Source organism: Clarias gariepinus, chromosome 22 (assembly GCF_024256425.1).
Source record: "Clarias gariepinus isolate MV-2021 ecotype Netherlands chromosome 22, CGAR_prim_01v2, whole genome shotgun sequence".
Taxonomy (NCBI): domain Eukaryota; kingdom Metazoa; phylum Chordata; class Actinopteri; order Siluriformes; family Clariidae; genus Clarias; species Clarias gariepinus.
The window spans coordinates 7,937,738-7,956,075 of NC_071121.1; the positions used below are offsets into that span (position 1 = coordinate 7,937,738).

Here is an 18,338-nt window from a genome sequence, read left to right on the forward strand (position 1 = left end):
AAGGTTACGGTGTGTAAATCTCTTCCTTGACCACTTTGCAGACCCCACCTTGTGTGGTGGTTTTAACAAGAGCACTCAAACTAATTAACACAATACACTATTATTCAGGAGATAAATCACGAGGCTCTGGGTGATGTAACGGGAGGGGAGGGGTTGGATGGGGACGGTGCCGGCTCAGAGGCCATACCCGTGGTCTTTCTTGCTCAGGTCGAGGCTGTGCTCTTGCATGGACTCCTGGGAAGGCCCAGAGGTGCTGTCCATCGGCTCCTGCTTCACTTGAACCGGATTGAACCGGCTTGCTTGAGCCTGCTGTCCATTTCCTGGGGAGACAGAAAGATGGAGAGAGAGAGAGAGAGAAGTTATTGTTGGTCAGCATTATTACCCTGTGATGAGATCCGATCTGACTCGTGTCCAGGCCGAGGAGAGGGCTGGCAGTGATAATTATTGCAGAATTATGTCAAGCCGTCGAGGCATTTAAACGATGATTGAGAGGCGGGAGGAATGAGGGAAAAAGACTCCTTTTTCAGCAGCACTTGTCACAACCCATTTGCGTGCCTGCCTCTTAACTGGTCATTACAGTGCACGCTAATGCTGAGGGAATGTGGCAGCTTCAGATGGAGCGAATCTCCCCACAGCCCTCCTCCCTCTCATCGCCACTTGTCCTTGTTGGCCTGACGACGGGCGGCGGTCAGCCGCCGAGCATGCCCGAAAGAAACATCTCCGCCATCAGTCAGATTGGACGTGACAGCCAATCGGTGACAGCCAATCAAATCGCTCAGATCTTTCAGACAGCTGGCGCTCCCCATCGTTTTTTTACACAAAGGTATGCGGATTTAAAAACAAACATAGAATGGGGCAAAAAAAAAAAATAATAAAAAAAAATGCTGAGTGACCTGGCTTTTCCCCAATCCCCAAGTGACTGAAATATTAATTCGTCCTCGGGCTATAGAGTGAAAGCCGGGCCTTCGGAGGCCTCTAAGTGGTATTTTATATTGAGAGAAAAAAGAAAAAGAAAGAAAGAGAGGAATAGAAGTGCTGAGTGCATCAGCCGTGATTGGTTTAGTGGAGAACTTGCTTTTCAGGAAGTCAGGCCTGTTGAGAAATAGTGACAGGCAAGGACGTGGCATTACTGTCTGCCCTTGGCCCTCATTGCAGTGTGTGTGTGTGTGTGTGTGTGAGTGAATAAAACACACTTAATGATTGCAAATCCTGGAAGCCAGACATCGGGTTGTCATTTACGGCTGTTTACATCAGTTAAAAAAAAGTAAAAAGGCAAATTATGACTCATTCGTAGGAACTGCCACAACTACTGCTGTGAAATCCCCATTTCACTAAGAGCTGGAGAAGAAGAAAGAAAAAACAACACTTTTTCTAAACCAGCACCTAACTAACACAACCAATCATCACCAGGTTAACCTCTGTCGCCTCACTGATCATGCTTTTCTAAACACACACACACACACACACAGCTGACATCAAAACCACAGCACACTCACTCCGCTTTAGGCTGCCTGTGGGAATGAATCGCCTGAAGTTTTAAAAAAGACAGTTAAATAATGACCACATGAAAGGGAAGTCATTAAATTCTTTATCAGCCTCACAGTCTCCATGACAAACTCGCTGATAATCTTAGCGAGAGAGAGAGAGAGAGAGAGAGGCGGGAGTGAGAAGAGGGGGAAAAAAAAGGCGCCTGATCTCAAAGAGGGATTTTTCTGGAAATTATCCAAGAATAATGTTCTAGCATGTAATTACTCCTGCTAAGTTGCCGTGCTTGCGAAAGATCATTTGTACTGTATGTCTAATTAGTGAGCCTTTGAGATTCCAGGATCTTGGAGTATCACTCCGGAGTAGACCTCCGAAATATTACTCCAAATAAAACCAAATCAAATAAAAACAATCCAGTGTGCAGTTCTACCTGAACGCGTTAGGAAGTCACTGGAGTCAGTGCAGCGGATGACACCAAAAAATGTGTGCGTTTTTCTTTTTCTTTTTTTCGTGCAATCAAAAAAAGAAGAGAGAGAGAAAAAAAGAAACTGCGAGAAAATAGCCGCAGTAAACATTGTTCACTCCTTTCTAAACGCTGGGCCCTGACCACATCCTCTTCATATTTTACACAAATGTCCTGTTCACACGGCATTTCTGAGCAAACACATAAATTTAGCAATGACACTTCATGATCTGCTCTCTCTCTCTCTCTCTGCCTAGTGTGGGGCTTTTTTTTTTTTTTTCTTCTTCTTCTCTCGAAATTTTTTTTTCTTTTTTCATAGTTCACTAAATTAAACACTAGACATTCTCGCAAGCTTATTGTTGAAGTGTGAAATTATGACACACATATGAACATGCTCTCTCCAGTGAATGGAGTCGCACCATCTGGGCCGCCTCCGACACATGGACCCCATCCCACCCCTTAGACGTTGCGCGCTCCGCTCTGATCCGCTCCCTCTTTCCCTTCCTCTCAGTATCTGTAGAGATCTCAGAGGTGGAGTGAGCGTATGACAGGATACACACCCCTACAGCAGCTGGGCCTGCTCTCTTCGGCCCTGTTCCCCTTCACACACACAACCTCCTCCAGGACGCCGTCTTCATCCGCGGCCCACCTGCTCCGTACTGTACCTGCACCGCTGTAATCCGGAGCAGGGCACGTTTCACGTGTTTAAAATGTGATGCTGCTAAACGACTTGAGAAGAGATTTTCACAGCATCTAGCTTCTGCTAAACGTGCTGGAAAGAGATTTTTTTTTTCTTCTTCTTCTTCTTCTTTTTTTTTTTTTCACAAGATCTGACTCCAGCAGAAATCATTCATATTCAGGCACTAATGTATTAGCGTCTAAAAATCCTCGAATCTCACACAGGAAATACAGATGTGATGTCAAATTGAATATATTCGAACACACACACCTCACTGAGCACTGACTCATTTCTGCCTCAACAATTTCTGTTATTCCCCACCCCCCCCCCCCCATCCCTCTTTAGATCAGTCTGTGTTATAAAAAAAAAAAAAAAAGGCGGCTTTATACCTTCAATTTCTCAACTTAATTTTGTTCGGGCTCCATTCGGTCGGAGCGAGTGCGCGCACAGATAAGAGGCTGATGATGAGGAAGCATGTAGAACACAGAGTCTGGAAACCTCCTGAGAATGCTATTAGAGGCGGCTTTACCGGGGCCGCTCGCTACCACTCCAGCACTTATCAGCTAATGGATTGTGGGTATCAAGGCAATGATCACAGCAATAACGGGTCTAGGGCAGCAAAGCAGCCCCTCAATATTTGGCCTAATCCTGAAATCAGAGATTTGTCTACTGTCTACGGAGCAAATGAGCCGATGGCCCGCGTGTGCCCTTTTTACTGTCAGACAAAAGAGAGTGAGAGCGAGCGGGAGAACGAAAGAGAGAGAGAGAGAGAGAGAGAAGAGGAAGTGTTGGTGGTATAATGGTGTGAAAAGGAAAGATGGGACCTGCTTGCTTATTCTTCCTTTACATACATCTCATAAACATCATCGCTAAATGATGAAAAGAAAAAAGAAAAAGATCAGTTCCTGTTTAGACCCTTTTTATGCTGTTCTTTCACTGATCTTTTTGCACCAATATATGCCAAAGATCAGGTTATTTCTTAACTTGGTTATGCAATTATATGATATTGAATAAGAAAAAAATAATAAAGAAAGGATAAAAGAAGAAGGGGCAAGCCCTAATGAATTTTCCTGAACAGATTAACCTCTTACAAGAAAGAAAAAAAATTCACCTGTGTCAAGGTTGCTCGTGGTGCTGAGTGCAGCCGCAGCCAACCTTGCCATCATGGGTGATATCAAGCCCTTACTGGCTGAGATCTTGTCCATGATGGAGGAGGCAGAGTAGGAAGTCGGGGTTGAGGCCACAGATGCCGCCTCACCAACTGAACTTGAGCTTGGAGCCACGGAGTCCCGGGGTGTCGAGAGGGCGCCGGAGCTCACGGCCGAGATCATGCCAGCGGCTGCCGGGGGCATCTGCAGGGGCAGCCTGGGTAAAAGCGGGAAGAACGAGTTGGGCGCACCACTCAGGGCGTTGCCGGAGAGCGCCAGGGCCACAGGCATATTGCTAGGAAGAGCCTGCGAGAGGAGAGTGGAGATGCGGCTGGCGGCGGGCAGACTGGTAGTGGGCTTGACGCTGGGGCTGGAGGTACTGGCTGTAGTGGGTGTGGACATCAGGTGCGGTACAGTGGAGGACTGTTGAGTGGTGGGCGAGGCGCTCAGGCTGGAGTTCTTGCTGCTGATCGCTGAGAAGTCCACCAGGTCATCGTTGCTGGACTCTTCTTGATCCTCCTTGGGGAGGAGGAAAGAGGACGAGAGGCCTAGCATGCCGGAGGAGCGGACATGGCGGCGCTCGTGTTTGCGCTTGTGCGACGTCATTTGGCTGGTGGAGGTGAAGGTGAACCCGCAGCCCTGGCGAATGCAGTGGAAGTGGTTGGTGGCCTTGCTGTACACACAACCCTCGTACTTGCACTCCTCATACTTGTAGAATTTCTTGAAGCCGTCCTTGGCGTACGCGTCATCCTTGATGTGGTAGCTCTTGTGCTTCTCAATGTCACACTTGTTCTTGAAGGTGAAGGTGCACCCGGGACGCCTGAATAAAAACCAGGGAAAAATGACGGAAGCACTGGTTAATTTGCGTTCGCTGTACATGGAAATTATCCAGATGTCTGCAGATCCCTGCAGTCTTTACCTGCAGTGGAAGTGGGTGGTCTTCTGGCCGTAGAACTGACAGCTCACAGTCCCGCAGTCCTCGGTGGCGCGGAACCTCTGGAACCCGTCGTTTATCAGCTGTGCGTTCTTCTTATGGAAGTTCTCATGAGTCATGACATCAGAGGTGCTTGTGTACACCTTGTTACAGCCCACCTAATGGAAACACGGAAAGGGGAAAAAAAAAACAAAAAAAAACAAAGGTGCTTGAAGTCAAAATGAAGCGGAGGCGGAAGACAACCTACAGTAAACTTTGTGGCTTTCGGAAGGCTGCAGGGGAAGAAAATGAGTATGTCGGTGGTTGGATTTCTCTGCGTTGTTCAACATTTAAATAAATCAATCTAGAGAGAGAGAGAGAGAGAGATGAAGCATGCAACCTAAAACAAAACAAAAAATGAGAAAAAAAAATGTATTTGAGACGTCTTCTTGGTGAAAACGAGCAGAGGTGTAATGACCCGTTAACACAACAGGCAACAGAAGTGACGGGGCAGTTTCTTTAAATGGGTCGCACTGACATCACTCTTACTTCAGATACGACTCAATCCACGCAAAAGCGTTTACGAAACAAGGGAAAAAAGTACAGAATACGTGTCTTTGGTGTACGCGTTTTTTCTTTAGTGGTGACTCAGATGAAATGATGTCAGCCGTAGGAATTAGATTACGATTTCTCATCAGATCATGGTGATTGCATGTGGCTTATTTTGCCTGACAATTACACATATCTAGAATGAAAAAAGCGATATATTTCTGCGTCACATCGATAGCTGTGCTTGTGAGCTTTTTTTTTTCATAAGCAATGCATTCAAAGTGCAAGTTGAGTGCAAACAACAAAAAAAAAAAAGTGCACTAAACTTGCATAGTGTAAGCCTGACCTTAATAAATAAGACAATGCAACTGCAACATAGCAGAGTGGTGTGTGGTTAGAACTTTCTTCCATTTAAGGCTTTCCACACATACAACTCTGTATTAGAAGGCCACCGTCTCTGACTTGCTGTTAAATTGCAGAACGAATGTAAGGGATGGAGGAGGGGATGCAGTCGCAGAGACTGTCACTTTCTTTCGTCTGAACTGGTTCTGTTACTCAGCAGCAGCACTCAGGAGCCCTGCGGGCAGCAGGGGAGCACAGACTAATGTTTGAATTAAAACCAGCAATTGTATATCATCCCTGGCACTTTTCATCCGTGCAAACAGGGCAACTTCGCCATATTGAGTCAAACAATGAAAAAAATGCCACTCTGTGTGTGCGTGTTTTTTTTTTTCTCTCTGTAAATCAGCAGAACGTGTGCCAACATCTGCTGGTTCTCAGAGCTGTTAAAACAAGAGTTGAAATGTCTAATAACAATTACGCCGTTAGGGGGGGTTTAAAAAAAAAAAGAATACATCTTAAAGCCATCTGCCCTTGGCCGCTGCACCTCACGGTGAAAAAGCACTCGGGACGAGTGACACCTTGAAAATAAGCAGATGTGTAGCCAAAAAAAAAAAAAAAAAAAAGGAAGAAAGGAAAAAATTTTTTTTTTTAAAAAAATCCGACGGGATATAATCTTCGACTCTCCACTTGGTACTAAAAGATGAAAAATGTCGAGTTTATATAAACAACTAACTGAATTTTTATCCATGCCAATTAAGGAGCGAGAGAGCGGCGAGCGAAAGTGCAGCGCTGTGTCTTGTTCATCCGTTTTAATTTGTCTCTTATTTACTTTATGACACCTTTTGTCGAACGAATGAAAACTGCTCTTAAATGGTAATTCGGGGCTTAATGGAAAAGAAAAAAAAAAAAAAACTGGAAGAACTGTAGCTCCCTTTTATAGACCTGCTTAAGGAGCAGGATGATGGTGGAAAGCGTCTTCGGGTGCGTGTGTGCGTGCGTGCGCGCGTCTCCCACTCGTCCTATGGCTGGCATCGAGACGGAATGGAGGGTTTCGTCTGCGAGCTGTGACTTTTACAAGCTTACTTTCACTACTTTATTTCTCTGTAGACGCTACGTCTCCTCGAATCGAGACTGTGATTGTGATACTTTCTGCTGCTGACTTTTCCACTTTGACCTTCGCTGCATTAGTCATACAGAGAGATGCTTCGACTTTCTGTGGGGTGTGTGTGGAGCACCGGTGGTGTTTAATGCTACACTGTTTACCTGCATACAATGGTAGTGAGTGCTCTTGCCGTTCAGGTGGCAGCCGTGGTAATACACACTGCAGTCATCCAGAGGGCTGAAGCGCATGAAGCCGTGCTGCAGCGAGTTGTCCCTCTTCTTGTGCATGTTGTAGTGCCTTATCACATCCTGTTTACTGGTGAATCTCTGTTCAGCAGGAACACAGCAACAGGTTACTAAAGGCTGCTGCTAGTAGTGTGTGTGTGTGTATGTGTATGTGTATATGTGTGTGGGTGGGTGCTTTGGTGGGTGTACTGTAGGAAACTAGCAACATGTTATTTTATCAGTCTGGCAACAGCTGCGCAGCACGAGAGCCAACTGGCAGCCAAGTCAGCGATGTGAAGCATGTGTCCAGCGCAAGACGTCTCAGACTGATCTCGTGATACAGTCAGCATGTGAAGCTGTTTTTTGTTTTTTTTTCATGCATTTTCCTTTTTCGTTCTTTCACCCCACTGCCTCGATATGAATACAAGTACAGTTCTTCCTGCCTGGCTGAAAAAAAAAAAACATTCCTACGCCTGCATCTTTATTACTTTTCCGCCGTTTTAATTAAGACCGATCGCTCGACTTGCAAGATCATAGTTCTGATGTTCTCGGCTTCAGAGAAATTATGTTCCGTGCAGACGGTTTTCTCGAACGTGCGCAGGGAAAAGAGATGACAAACAAACAAACAAGACACCAAAAATGTTTCGCTTTTCATTCCCCAAGCTGAGTGCAGTTTTAATTAAAGTAGTAAAGCGTGTTCTGTTTTTTTTTTTTTTTTTTTTTTTCGTTTTCATTCAGTTTGCATGTAATAAGAAGGGAATACATCAAGATTCCATCTTATAATCATACGACATAGCAGAGTGGAGAGAGGACAAGTAAAGAAAAAAATAAAAAAACGGTATGTTGGGGAAAGATGGAAACGAGGAAGCAAATCTGCTTAATTTGGCTTAAGCTGATGTTACAGGAAGTGTAACGAGAGAATGAAATCAATAAGCTTATATTCTACAGAAATATGCAACTGGGGACCAAAATATGACATAAATCGTCTAAAATGCAAAATGTAATTGGCAATGCATGAAGCTTGTCTTACATACAGAAGGAAAAAAAATAAATAAACAATTGCTCTCAGAAATACACATCAGATATTGTACGGTATATCGACTTTCTCGTTTCAGGACCTGAAGATATCCGCAGCGATACTGGGTCTGATTCAGGGCAGACGCTTCAGATCTGTGTGATAATATCTTCCCGAATGGTGGGAAAGAGCTGAAACGGAGTCAGTGACAGTGGTCATCTGGGGTTATGAGGACCTGCTACATTTATTTTAGGATTCCCAGTCCTGTGCGGGATGAGCACAAGGCCATGAAAGGAGAAACAGGGCCCGGTGTCGCAGCCGAGCAGGCCGGATAATATTCCACCACTGTGTCATGTAACATTTCATGAGTTATCACTTCCAAAACGCCTGCTCGTTTCAGCCTCGCTTTTTCTCCAAGGCTAGGAAACATCTAGCCAGGCATTCGAGAAAGAACTTGTCTGCAGATATCTTCCTGTCAGCTCCGTCGTCTCCGAGTCATTAAGCGGCACGCGGTTCTCCCCTGATCGAGTTGCTTTTATAATCAGACGTTTACAAACGCAGGTTCGCGCGGACGCAAAGTCGGAGGAATTGTTTCCCCGAGCCGTTCTAAAGTCCGTGCAACAGCTGTCTTCTCTACTAACAAGATCTCGACATGTTTGTACAAAAGCCGTTTTCAGACAGAGACCAGCTTTTTGGTTGCACGAGTATTTTTCATTTTTTTGTCGCCTTTAACAGATCTACTCGTATTCGCCTGTTATTTTCCCAGCATATGCGCATATGAGGCTTGAGTGCCAGTGGTCTGATCTGCTTAATGCTGATTCTGCTGCGTCGTACATGACAACTCCCGGGACATGGATCAGATTAATAACCTGAAAGGGGGATTAGCGGTGGGCCCAGAGTAGTAGCAGATGTCCTCGTGTAAAAAAAAAAAAAAAAAAAAAATTAAATAATAAAATAAATAAGTGTAATAATCTCACTAGAGCGATTTATTCCATTTAAAACAAAAAAGGTTTCAATGGATTTGTACAGAATTCAGTGCTGCACTGAAATCAGCCTGTCCTGCATGTTTATCACCAGAGCGGCAGAACGCTGGTGTGACCCTCTCTTATGACACGGAAGGGTCCTGAGTTATGGACTCGTCCTCTCGTCAGACGAGAGTCCGGAAATCTCTCTGCTTGTTTCCTCGCGAGGCTTTTTAAACCGTGAGAGATGGCTGTTTTCGAGGCGCTCGACCGCGGCTGTTAGGCTACGACATTATTAATGACACATCGTCTCATTTATCAAGGTGTCTGTGAAGTGAAGGCCTCCCCCTTGTATACATGTGTGTGTGTGTCTATATAAGTGTGTGTGCCTGGGGAGGCTGATTGTCAAGCGAGTCTGCTAAACTATCTGCAAACTTTAATACAAATTATGGAGTGTAAAAGTGAGAAATATGAGAATGTCACATCATTATCAGCACTTAAAAAAAAAATTATAAAAAAAAATATTCATACATTAAAAAAATTTTTTTGTTACTTGGCTATAAATGCGTCTGTCAAATGAAAGATGTGTGTATTGCATCTAAAAGCTTTTTAATTCTTTATTATATAATAACTCATTTGTTGGCCCTTATAAAGATATTTATGAAGAGATGAATGTACATCATTTTTTTATGGCAAATGTGTAATTAATAAATAACATTATTATAATTTTTTTATTTTGCTGTTCATTTTAGTATAATTTAAACATCCGACATAGTTGTGATATATAATCCTTGATTGAACTGTACATCTACTGTATATACCGTGTGTGTGTGTTGAGACAGGTGTGCTCACCTGATAGTTGCACTCAGGGTCCATGCAGTGGTAATGCTCTCTGTACTGATAGGCGCAGTGCATATGTCCACAGTGCTGACTCCCTGAAAACCTATGAGCACAAAATACTTCCAGATCAAGACATCTGCTTCTAGATAACAACAACAAAAAAAGACTTTAAAAGAAAAAAAACTGAAAAGCTTTTACATGCAATTTATAAGCGTAACCTTTTTTCTGCCGAATGTTCCGAATGAGTGATTTTCCGGCACTTCTTGTGCGATAGTGAAACGTGACCTCTATCCGTACGGGGCTGAGCTTTAAAGGGCAATTTAGCCTTTTATCCTCGACTGATAAACACCCTCACGCTGACAGAATCATCTTCACGGGGCACGGGAGCCATTACAGACGCGTACAGGAAAAGCGAGATCTCATACCTGCCTCCGCTCCCACAACCATGTGATTACAATTCACACTTCAGTCACAGCAATCTCTACCAAATTAGTTCCATTGGCTTCAGAAGCAGTAGGTAGACTCTTATTAAACTGTAACCCCAGACGTAATTCACTCATTTGCCCGTGCTTTAAACCCTGCCAAATCAGCGCTCGACACTCCAGGTTAACAGGCTGTGCTTTAATCAGGGAAAGGTTAGGCCTAATAGAAAGGTTTGAGTGTGTCTGTGTGCGCTCCCCTCCATCCCCCTTCCCCTCCCCTCGCCTCCCTCGCTCTCGGTGTCTGACTGGCCCGGGCTGCGGCAGATTGGCACTGCTTTAAAGAGGCCCATTTCCTGAGTGTTTACAGGCTGATTATAACCCTGACGATGATGAATGTTAAAAACCTCCAATTATAGCTGAAAACACACAAATAAACATTTGCATTGCTGCTGCCAAGAGCACCATCTGCCGAAGTAGACGGAAAAAAACGGCTAAGTAATAGAATTTTTCCTGTTTTTTTTTCTTTCTTTTCTTCGTTTTTCTCTTCCGCGTAGAGCAGAGGGTTTTTATGGATCGCACAAACTGGGAGGTTTGTTACAGCGAAACAATTGCTTGGTGTTGATTTAGCTTTTGGGTTCACACTGCAAAGTGGAAAGTATCCTAAGATAGATTTTAAGAATGAGATCAACTAGGAATGGTACAGTAGGGCTGTCGACGTTTTTAAACACAAATTTATCATATGGACAAGTTCGACACGAATGGCTTCCCATAATAGCGCCGTTGTGTGATAATGCCGCGTTTAGTGCGGATACTAAGATGACCGAGGAAACATCACCAGGTGTGCTAGTTTCATTATAAAAAGCTTCCTGATAAAGAACTTTGAATAAAACAAAAGTTGTGTGCTCGAGCTACATTCGAGGGGAACTAATTTAACAAGAAGACATTAAATGTAAGATGTGCAAGTGGTGACTCGGGTGGCTAAGGCTCCAGGATGTTGATTTTCGGATCTGCGGATCGAGCCCGGGTTCGAGCCCCGCGCTGGGTGGAGTGTCACACAACATACTAACCAATCACAACATGCAGTGCTTATTCAAGAGATTTTAATTTAACATTTGTTAAGTGTTAATGTTTAAGATATTATAAACATTATAAAGTAAATCTGGGTATTTTTAAATTGTGATTAATCTCAGAATATGACTAATAAACTAGATTAATATATATATATATATAATTACTATTATTATTGTGTCCAATTTTTAAAACGCATCCCATGTGCAGCTCAACGTCTCTGTCCTTTGGTTCAGTTGAACAGCTCACGCTTACAACGTCGAAATAAATAAATTAATCAAATAAAATAAACTACGCGTGTCATCTTTTTTATCACTTCCTGCACTTGATTTGATTCAGAGTCGGATCTTAACCGCGCCTGAGTTTGACTGGAACTGGACCTGAGATCACCTCAGTCAAAACCACACTTATGGAAAACACACCAAGGTTCAATTCAAAACCAAACGCTCCTCATGCGAAAGCTCTCTGAGACGAATGGCAAATTTTTTGATCTTGGATATGAAATGTGCGCCGCGGTTTGGTCTTCTAAAAAAAAAAATAGAAAAAAAAAAGCAGAAGAAGAAGGTAGGGTATGATCCCGATTGTGTCTAACAGTCCCAGAGAGTGCTACACACACACTCAGAGACACTGTTCATCCTTGTGTACGTTAGAGTCTGTCGAGAGAGTGCGAGAGAGAGAGAGAGAGAGAGAGAGAGAGAGAGAGAGAGAGGTCCACCCCTCTGCTCATCACCCAGCTGTATCGCTTCGCCGGTGGACAATTCCCACACGCCGCGTCAGGGGGCTAATGGGCCGCTGCTATTCAGAAGCCGATTAAATATTAATACGGTCACGATACAGAGATTGCCGCACATCTCGCGTTACAATGGAGACATGCCGATCAAAGTGCAAAGCGATGGCGGGTGAACGAAAGCGTTTAAGAGGCAAAACTGCGAATAAACACTACGAAGGATGCTTTTAAATCTCAAACTCTAGAGAAGCTCACAGAGATAAAGAAGTTTTTTTTTTCTTTTTCACTTTTCCTGCCGGGGGGGGTGGGGGGGGGGGGGGGGGGAAGGTGGGTGTAGACGGGTTTACAAAGCTGCTTTTTAGTGTGAGTGTGCTCTCATTAGCGTGGAAGCCAGTGATGATCCTCCCCCAGTACCCGCCCCCCCCTTTCCTAAGATGTACCAGGCCGCATTTGCCCTTTTTATGAGTTCTCATTTTCCTTTTTTCTCCTCCTCTTCTTCCCTTTCTTATTTTCCCCAACACGGAAATTGAAACTGTATCTGGGCTTATCTGCTGCCTCCCTGCGCATCAACTGCCGAGATGTTTAGACAAATTTTATGCATTATGCAGTGCAAATATCAAAACAGTTCTTGGCAGTGCCAGCAGAAGCCTCATTAAAAATTCCTTAATTAAATCTTCTTGCAAAATGTAATCAGTCCAAGGAGGGTTTTGTGTGTGTGTGTGTGTGTGTGTGTGCGCGTGCACTAGTAAGTGCGTGTGTCTGTTAGTGCCAGGGCTTTGATTTGTGGCCTTCATGTTACGGCTTTGGGAGACTAATCATTTACGCCACAGCCTCAGCCTCTTTGAAACGCCGTTTTTTTTTTTTTCCCCTCCTTTTAAAACCTGCATAAATAAACAAATGATAATCACCTTTCTAGTGTCACGGTGAAATGAACACAGAACCTGATACCGCAGCACACTGAATCTATCTCTTCGCTTTGTCTGGATTCGTGAATGTCTGTCATTTGCTTCATTCAGTGTCTTTATTTGTGGCAGAGATATTGAAAATGAAAAAAAGGAAGAAAGAAGAAGAAGGGGAAAAAAAAAGTACTGTTATCTGAGCAGTCAGTTTTCTTAGAAAAACTGCTCAGGAGTGTGTGAACACAGGGGAGTCGGCTTATAAAAAGCAGCTAATGTGTGAAATGTATTTGCAAACGTTTCCCTGATGTTTGCTTAAGATTTCACAGCCTTTGCCATCATTATTACATGAAGCGCAGTGTTGGCAGGAAGTGTGGTACTGCCAAAGAAATGACTCACATGCTTTCTTTTATGTAAATTCATCTTCCTGCTTGCTTATAAGTAATTTATAGTCTATGCACAAAAGCTCGTTTGACTATGTATTTTATTAGTTTGTAAAAAAAATAAAATAATAATAATTAAATAAATACATATATAAAATAGTTGCTCTGAATTTCCAAAGCGTGGACGTTTTCATACCTGGCGATATATTTCTGGTAGACGTTGACGTCTTCTGTCACGGGTTTCTCTGGAGGAAGGCCGTTTCTGTTGTAGTGCACAGAAAAGGGATGGAATTAATGGCAACGCTTGCTGTCGTTAATAATAAAAACCTGTCACAATATTTACCTAAGCATTTCAAACTTTGGTCTATCAATAAACATTTTCTAGCACGTCACAGCGGTTTTATTTGCCAATGAATCAGGGAGATAGAACCGAACCTTGATGCATGCCTTCCCAAAAATGTACGCGGAGAGCGGAGATGTTTCTGAATGCGTAAATGATTTATGTGCATTTTTTTTCTTTTCTCGAGAGCGCACAAATGGAAGAGTGAACCGATGAGGCGAGTCCGACGACGACTATGTGCTTGTTTTTTTTTTTTTTTTACTCAACTGACTGCGATTTGAAGGATGACTAAAGCTGTTATTGCTCCTTTTATCATCATCTGAACAGTGACTATGCGTGGTGCAGCAGATTCTCCACAAACCTGGCACCGGTGACGATTCGAGCATCTTCACGCGGAAGTTAGCCTCAGGTTAATATACCTCTTAAGGCGTTGGTTTTGACAGCGGATTACCTGCTCTGAGTGCGTGTGTATATGCTCATGGGTGTGTGTGTTTGAATGTGTGTGTGTATGTGTGTGCAGTCTGATGTAAGAAGAGCCTGAGGGTCTCTAGGTTCTCGTTGAGATAAACCTTAAGTACACAAGAAGTCACGATTGAGCAGAGACAGTCCAGAAGCTGCAAAGCGCCCCGTAAACTGCTTTTCAAATTTCGCATTCAACCAAGCAGACCTTGGTTTAGCCACATTCCCACACTAATCCAACCACAAATTGTTGCACTAACAGAACTAAAAGAGGAAGTCAGCTAAAACAGTGTGACGCCAAATCTAAACTGGTACCATATAAATATAAAAATATATAACACACCATATTTTTATGTCTAATAGTCCTTAGAAAGGGTTCTTAGAAAATAAGTGGCCAAAAAAGGCGTTCTTCCGAAAAACTGACCAGAGATAAATGAGACTACGGCGCTAAAATGTATTAATTAGCACCCAACAGCGACACAGTTTTTAGTAGCAATATATCTAACTATCTGGTATCCATGATCTAAACATAGACTTCTAGGGTTTAATGGGTAATTCATTCAGTGAGGAGGAGAGACAACCATATATCATCACTGCCATGCCCATGGTGGGGGCTGTGCCACGTCTGTAGTGATCGAATGGAGCTAGTACAAGAGCAAAGTGTTCAGTGGGCATCTAAAACTTCAACCCCTAATTAATTGGGACAACACAGAAATCAGGCTGGTGGCCTGATTAATCTTTCCCAGACCTTTTCGTTTCGGTGTGTGTATGTAAATGGGAAATGTGCAGGGACTCTTACTTGACTGAGGAAACAGTCCCTGTAGTGATGGAGTCAGTCTTGGAGAAGCTGGACTTCATATAGTCAGTATTGAAGCCCATATGGCCCACCTGATCCACCGGTAAGCACGGAGGTCCGACAGCTCCGGCAGGAGCGGCTGTGGGAATTACGGGCGTGCCTGGGGTAGCTGGCGTAGAGGACAGAACCCCGGGCATCATAGGAGAATCACCCTTCCCAGGGAGAAGCTTCTGGATGTTTCGTATGTCATACTTGGAAGGCCGGCCTACTTTACCTGTCTTGAAAGCTATTGCCCCGCCCATATCAGGGTTGCCCTCACCTGGCTTGAAGAGGTGCAAGTACTTGACGTTTTCTAAATCATATTTAGAAGGTCTCTTATAAGCATTGCCATTCTCCTGCCTCAGGCTCTCACCCATCTTCAGCTTCTGGATGAAGAAGTCATATTTAGAGGCACGGGATGCCAGGTTATGGGTGGGAATGCCAGTTGGGTTGCCACTGAGCTGGCCTTCTTGCTTGTGCTCAATGCTGGTGGGAAACATCGGAGCTTCGGTTCCGGGCAGGCAGGACGAAGGCTGCAGGAGCGTGGTGCTCTTTTCTGGCGTTATCTTCGAGTTGAGGTCCTCAGGTTTGGTGTGCATGGACCAGGGCAGCGCTTCTCCGGCCTTCAGCTTGCGGATGTATTCCTCATACTTGGAGAAGCGCGCTCGGCGCGTGGCCTCCTCACTGGTCAGGGATGAGGGGTCTGAGGTAGCAGCTTTCATCTTCTCAAAGCTGATCTTCTTAGCCAGCTCGTCACGGCCCTGCTGTTCATCATAGCCGAACATGTGGAGGAACTCGTTCATGGTGCTGGCTGCATAGTCGCGCAGGACAGAGGCTTCCCCTACAGAATAGAGTTAACACAACGTCAAGGTTCAATCTTAGTGTGTTGAACTATACTCGGTGATAATTATGCCTTATGCCAATATTGAAGTAATGCATACTATATATATATATACTGTAAAACTGGTATTTTAATTAAAGTATTTATTTGGTATTACTATAATATAATAGAACAAATATAATATATATTTGTGACCTCTTAAAAAAGTTTCAAATGCAAAGACTGATTAATCAAAAAACGATACGGTGTATTGGGATGTAGTGTTATGGAGCCGTTTATACCAGTCTATCAATCATGCAGTGTTTTGCTGTGAACACAGTTGCACAGCCAGCGTGGAAAATATTTAACTGGTTGCCACTTAAACGATTTACTCGAGCAATGAAAGTTCACTTTTTCTTTTAAAGTTAATTAAAACACACTGTCCTCCCCAAGGACAGAGCAAAAATGCAATAAACGCATAGTTTAATTGCGTTATGTAGAAATTAATTCTGCGCCATTAACTTTCATCCAGGTTGGGGGAAAAAAAGGTTCAGGGAGATGGGCTGGAAGAAAATGCTTTGGTCTAAAAAGCAGGAACTACTTAAGACCATGTCGGTTCGTTCACAGTGTGTGTGTGTGTGTGTGTAATGTACAGTGTGTTTATATGTAGACAGGTATACTGTATAGACTTGTATGAAAGATGCACAGCCCAGGATTCGTATCGTGTAGTGTTTACACACACACAAGCATGTAAAAATGGCATCTCGGTGTACTTTTTCTGTCATGATGGTTGAACCGTGCTTTGGATGACAACTTCTCCCCGGTGTCGGATACACTCCCGGGACTCGCGGCCCCCTCCCTTTCCCCGTCCTGGCCTTAAGCCAGCCCTGCTCCAGACCTTTTCTTCATTTATTTGATTGCCTTTTTCATCGCCGGCGAACGTAAGTGAGCGGTAACGCGAGCCGCGGCCTTGGTAATTAATACCAAAATATTTCAGCTTTGGTCTCGTATTTCTGTGTTATGGCTAAATCGGTCTCTCTCTCCCCCCTGCTTTTCACATCTCTTTCTCAGCATGTAAAATAATCCCCAAATTTCCATCGCAGCATCAGGGTTACTCCTCTCCATGGCACATTACAATGAAAGGCGATCTGGCAGATTGAAGGATCATGAAAAATTTAAACGAACTATATGAGGCATTTTGGAGGAAATATCTGTTTCTTTGTTTTTGGGTGAAATACACGGATAAGGCATACAAGCCATGGCTGATTGGAACAATGATTCCAATGATTAACGCTGCCCGGTGTAGAGTTTATCATTTATTAGACTGACTGAACGATAAGAGCCGACTTGTTTTTTTTTGTTTTTTTTATCCTTGTGATACCGTAGGGCGTCGATCATTTGAGCTGTTTTATGGCATTTTTTATTATTACTTTTTTAAAAAATTCCTAATTAATAATTAACATCTTTAAACAGAGACAGGAAAATTTTTAACCGTTTGAAGAACACCAGTCACTCTGATAAGGCTGGATATCGGTCATAAATTTGAAATGTAGTCTCTGTACCTTGGTAAAGGATGTGAACGCTTCGAGGCTGTCATGTTAAGTCATGCATTTTTTTTTTAATGTTTTTTTTTTTTTAAAAACCCAGCTTTAAAGTGAGCACAAGGTCTTTAATCTCTATCCCTGAACATTTTCCAAGGACACTAATCAAAGCCAGTCTGGTCTTATTTCACCCAAATGCTTTCACGCAGAGGGGAAAGTCCCATCATTTTCTTATAGAAATCCCCTTCTGCTGCTTAAAGTCGCTTTCTACAGTACGATTGGTTTAGTATGATTCTTGTTCTTGGGTGGTACTATAGGAGGAGTAATGTCAGAAGGAACACTTACAGAAGGAGTATAAAAATACAAGTATTTATTTAACAATTATTTTTTTTTTTGAGTGTTGAACGCACGATCAATGTCGACGGAATGATTAGACTCAAACTGCGCACATTAAGCCAGGACCTGGGAGCAGATAACCTTTTAAAACAGCATGTAAATGAGCTTTTCTTCTCCAACCTTATCACACATCCTCCTAATCATGCCATGCGCATGTGGCTGGGAAGCCACGGCTTTGGCGGAAAGGTGTGATTTGCCTGGCTGCGCTCCCGACTCGCTCGCTTTACCTCCCTCCCTTCCTCCATCACCCCCTCCCTCTCTCTCTCTCGCTCTCTCTCACATGCTCGCTCATCACTGGAGAGTGTAAAAAGAAGTACCCTTAGTCTTGCCACTTTACGCTGCCACATTCCAGCCTGTGACACAGTCCTTGTCTGCATTTGAGGCAATTGAGCTACATTTTTTTTCCCCCCGTACCGCGTGATAACAAATAGGCACTGGGCTACATCTTCACTTTGCTGGCCAAACATGGCCATTAAATCCCGGGGTGAGCATGTGAATGCGTGTGAGAAGGCAAGAAATGATTAGGACCCACTTACAGTCAGCTATTTATGGACCGATCAGGGATTTACTGACAACTTGTCGAGTATAGCTGGTGTTAGTCGTTCAGTTCGTTTTACTTTATTCTTTTTTTTAAATCATGTTTATTGATATTATGACTAATGATTAATTTCATAAGCGAACGTTAACAAATAATAAAACAGTAATAATGTTCATAAGGAAAGTGAATTA

At 43.5% G+C, this 18,338-nt stretch overlaps 1 protein-coding gene across 1 annotated transcript in view; it reads right to left on the reverse strand.

Moving 5' to 3' along the window:
* casz1 (castor zinc finger 1) overlaps positions 1 to 18,338 on the reverse strand; it is a 49,136-nt gene that overhangs the window by 12,734 nt on the left and 18,064 nt on the right. The window contains exons 3-9 of the mRNA XM_053482698.1: positions 14,817 to 15,693; positions 13,415 to 13,480; positions 9,735 to 9,825; positions 6,843 to 7,007; positions 4,695 to 4,867; positions 3,739 to 4,595; positions 188 to 320 (exon numbers count right to left, since the gene is read on the reverse strand). Of these exons, the coding sequence (XP_053338673.1) occupies positions 188 to 320; positions 3,739 to 4,595; positions 4,695 to 4,867; positions 6,843 to 7,007; positions 9,735 to 9,825; positions 13,415 to 13,480; positions 14,817 to 15,693 (2,362 nt within the window). The remainder of the gene's footprint in view (positions 1 to 187; positions 321 to 3,738; positions 4,596 to 4,694; positions 4,868 to 6,842; positions 7,008 to 9,734; positions 9,826 to 13,414; positions 13,481 to 14,816; positions 15,694 to 18,338) is intronic.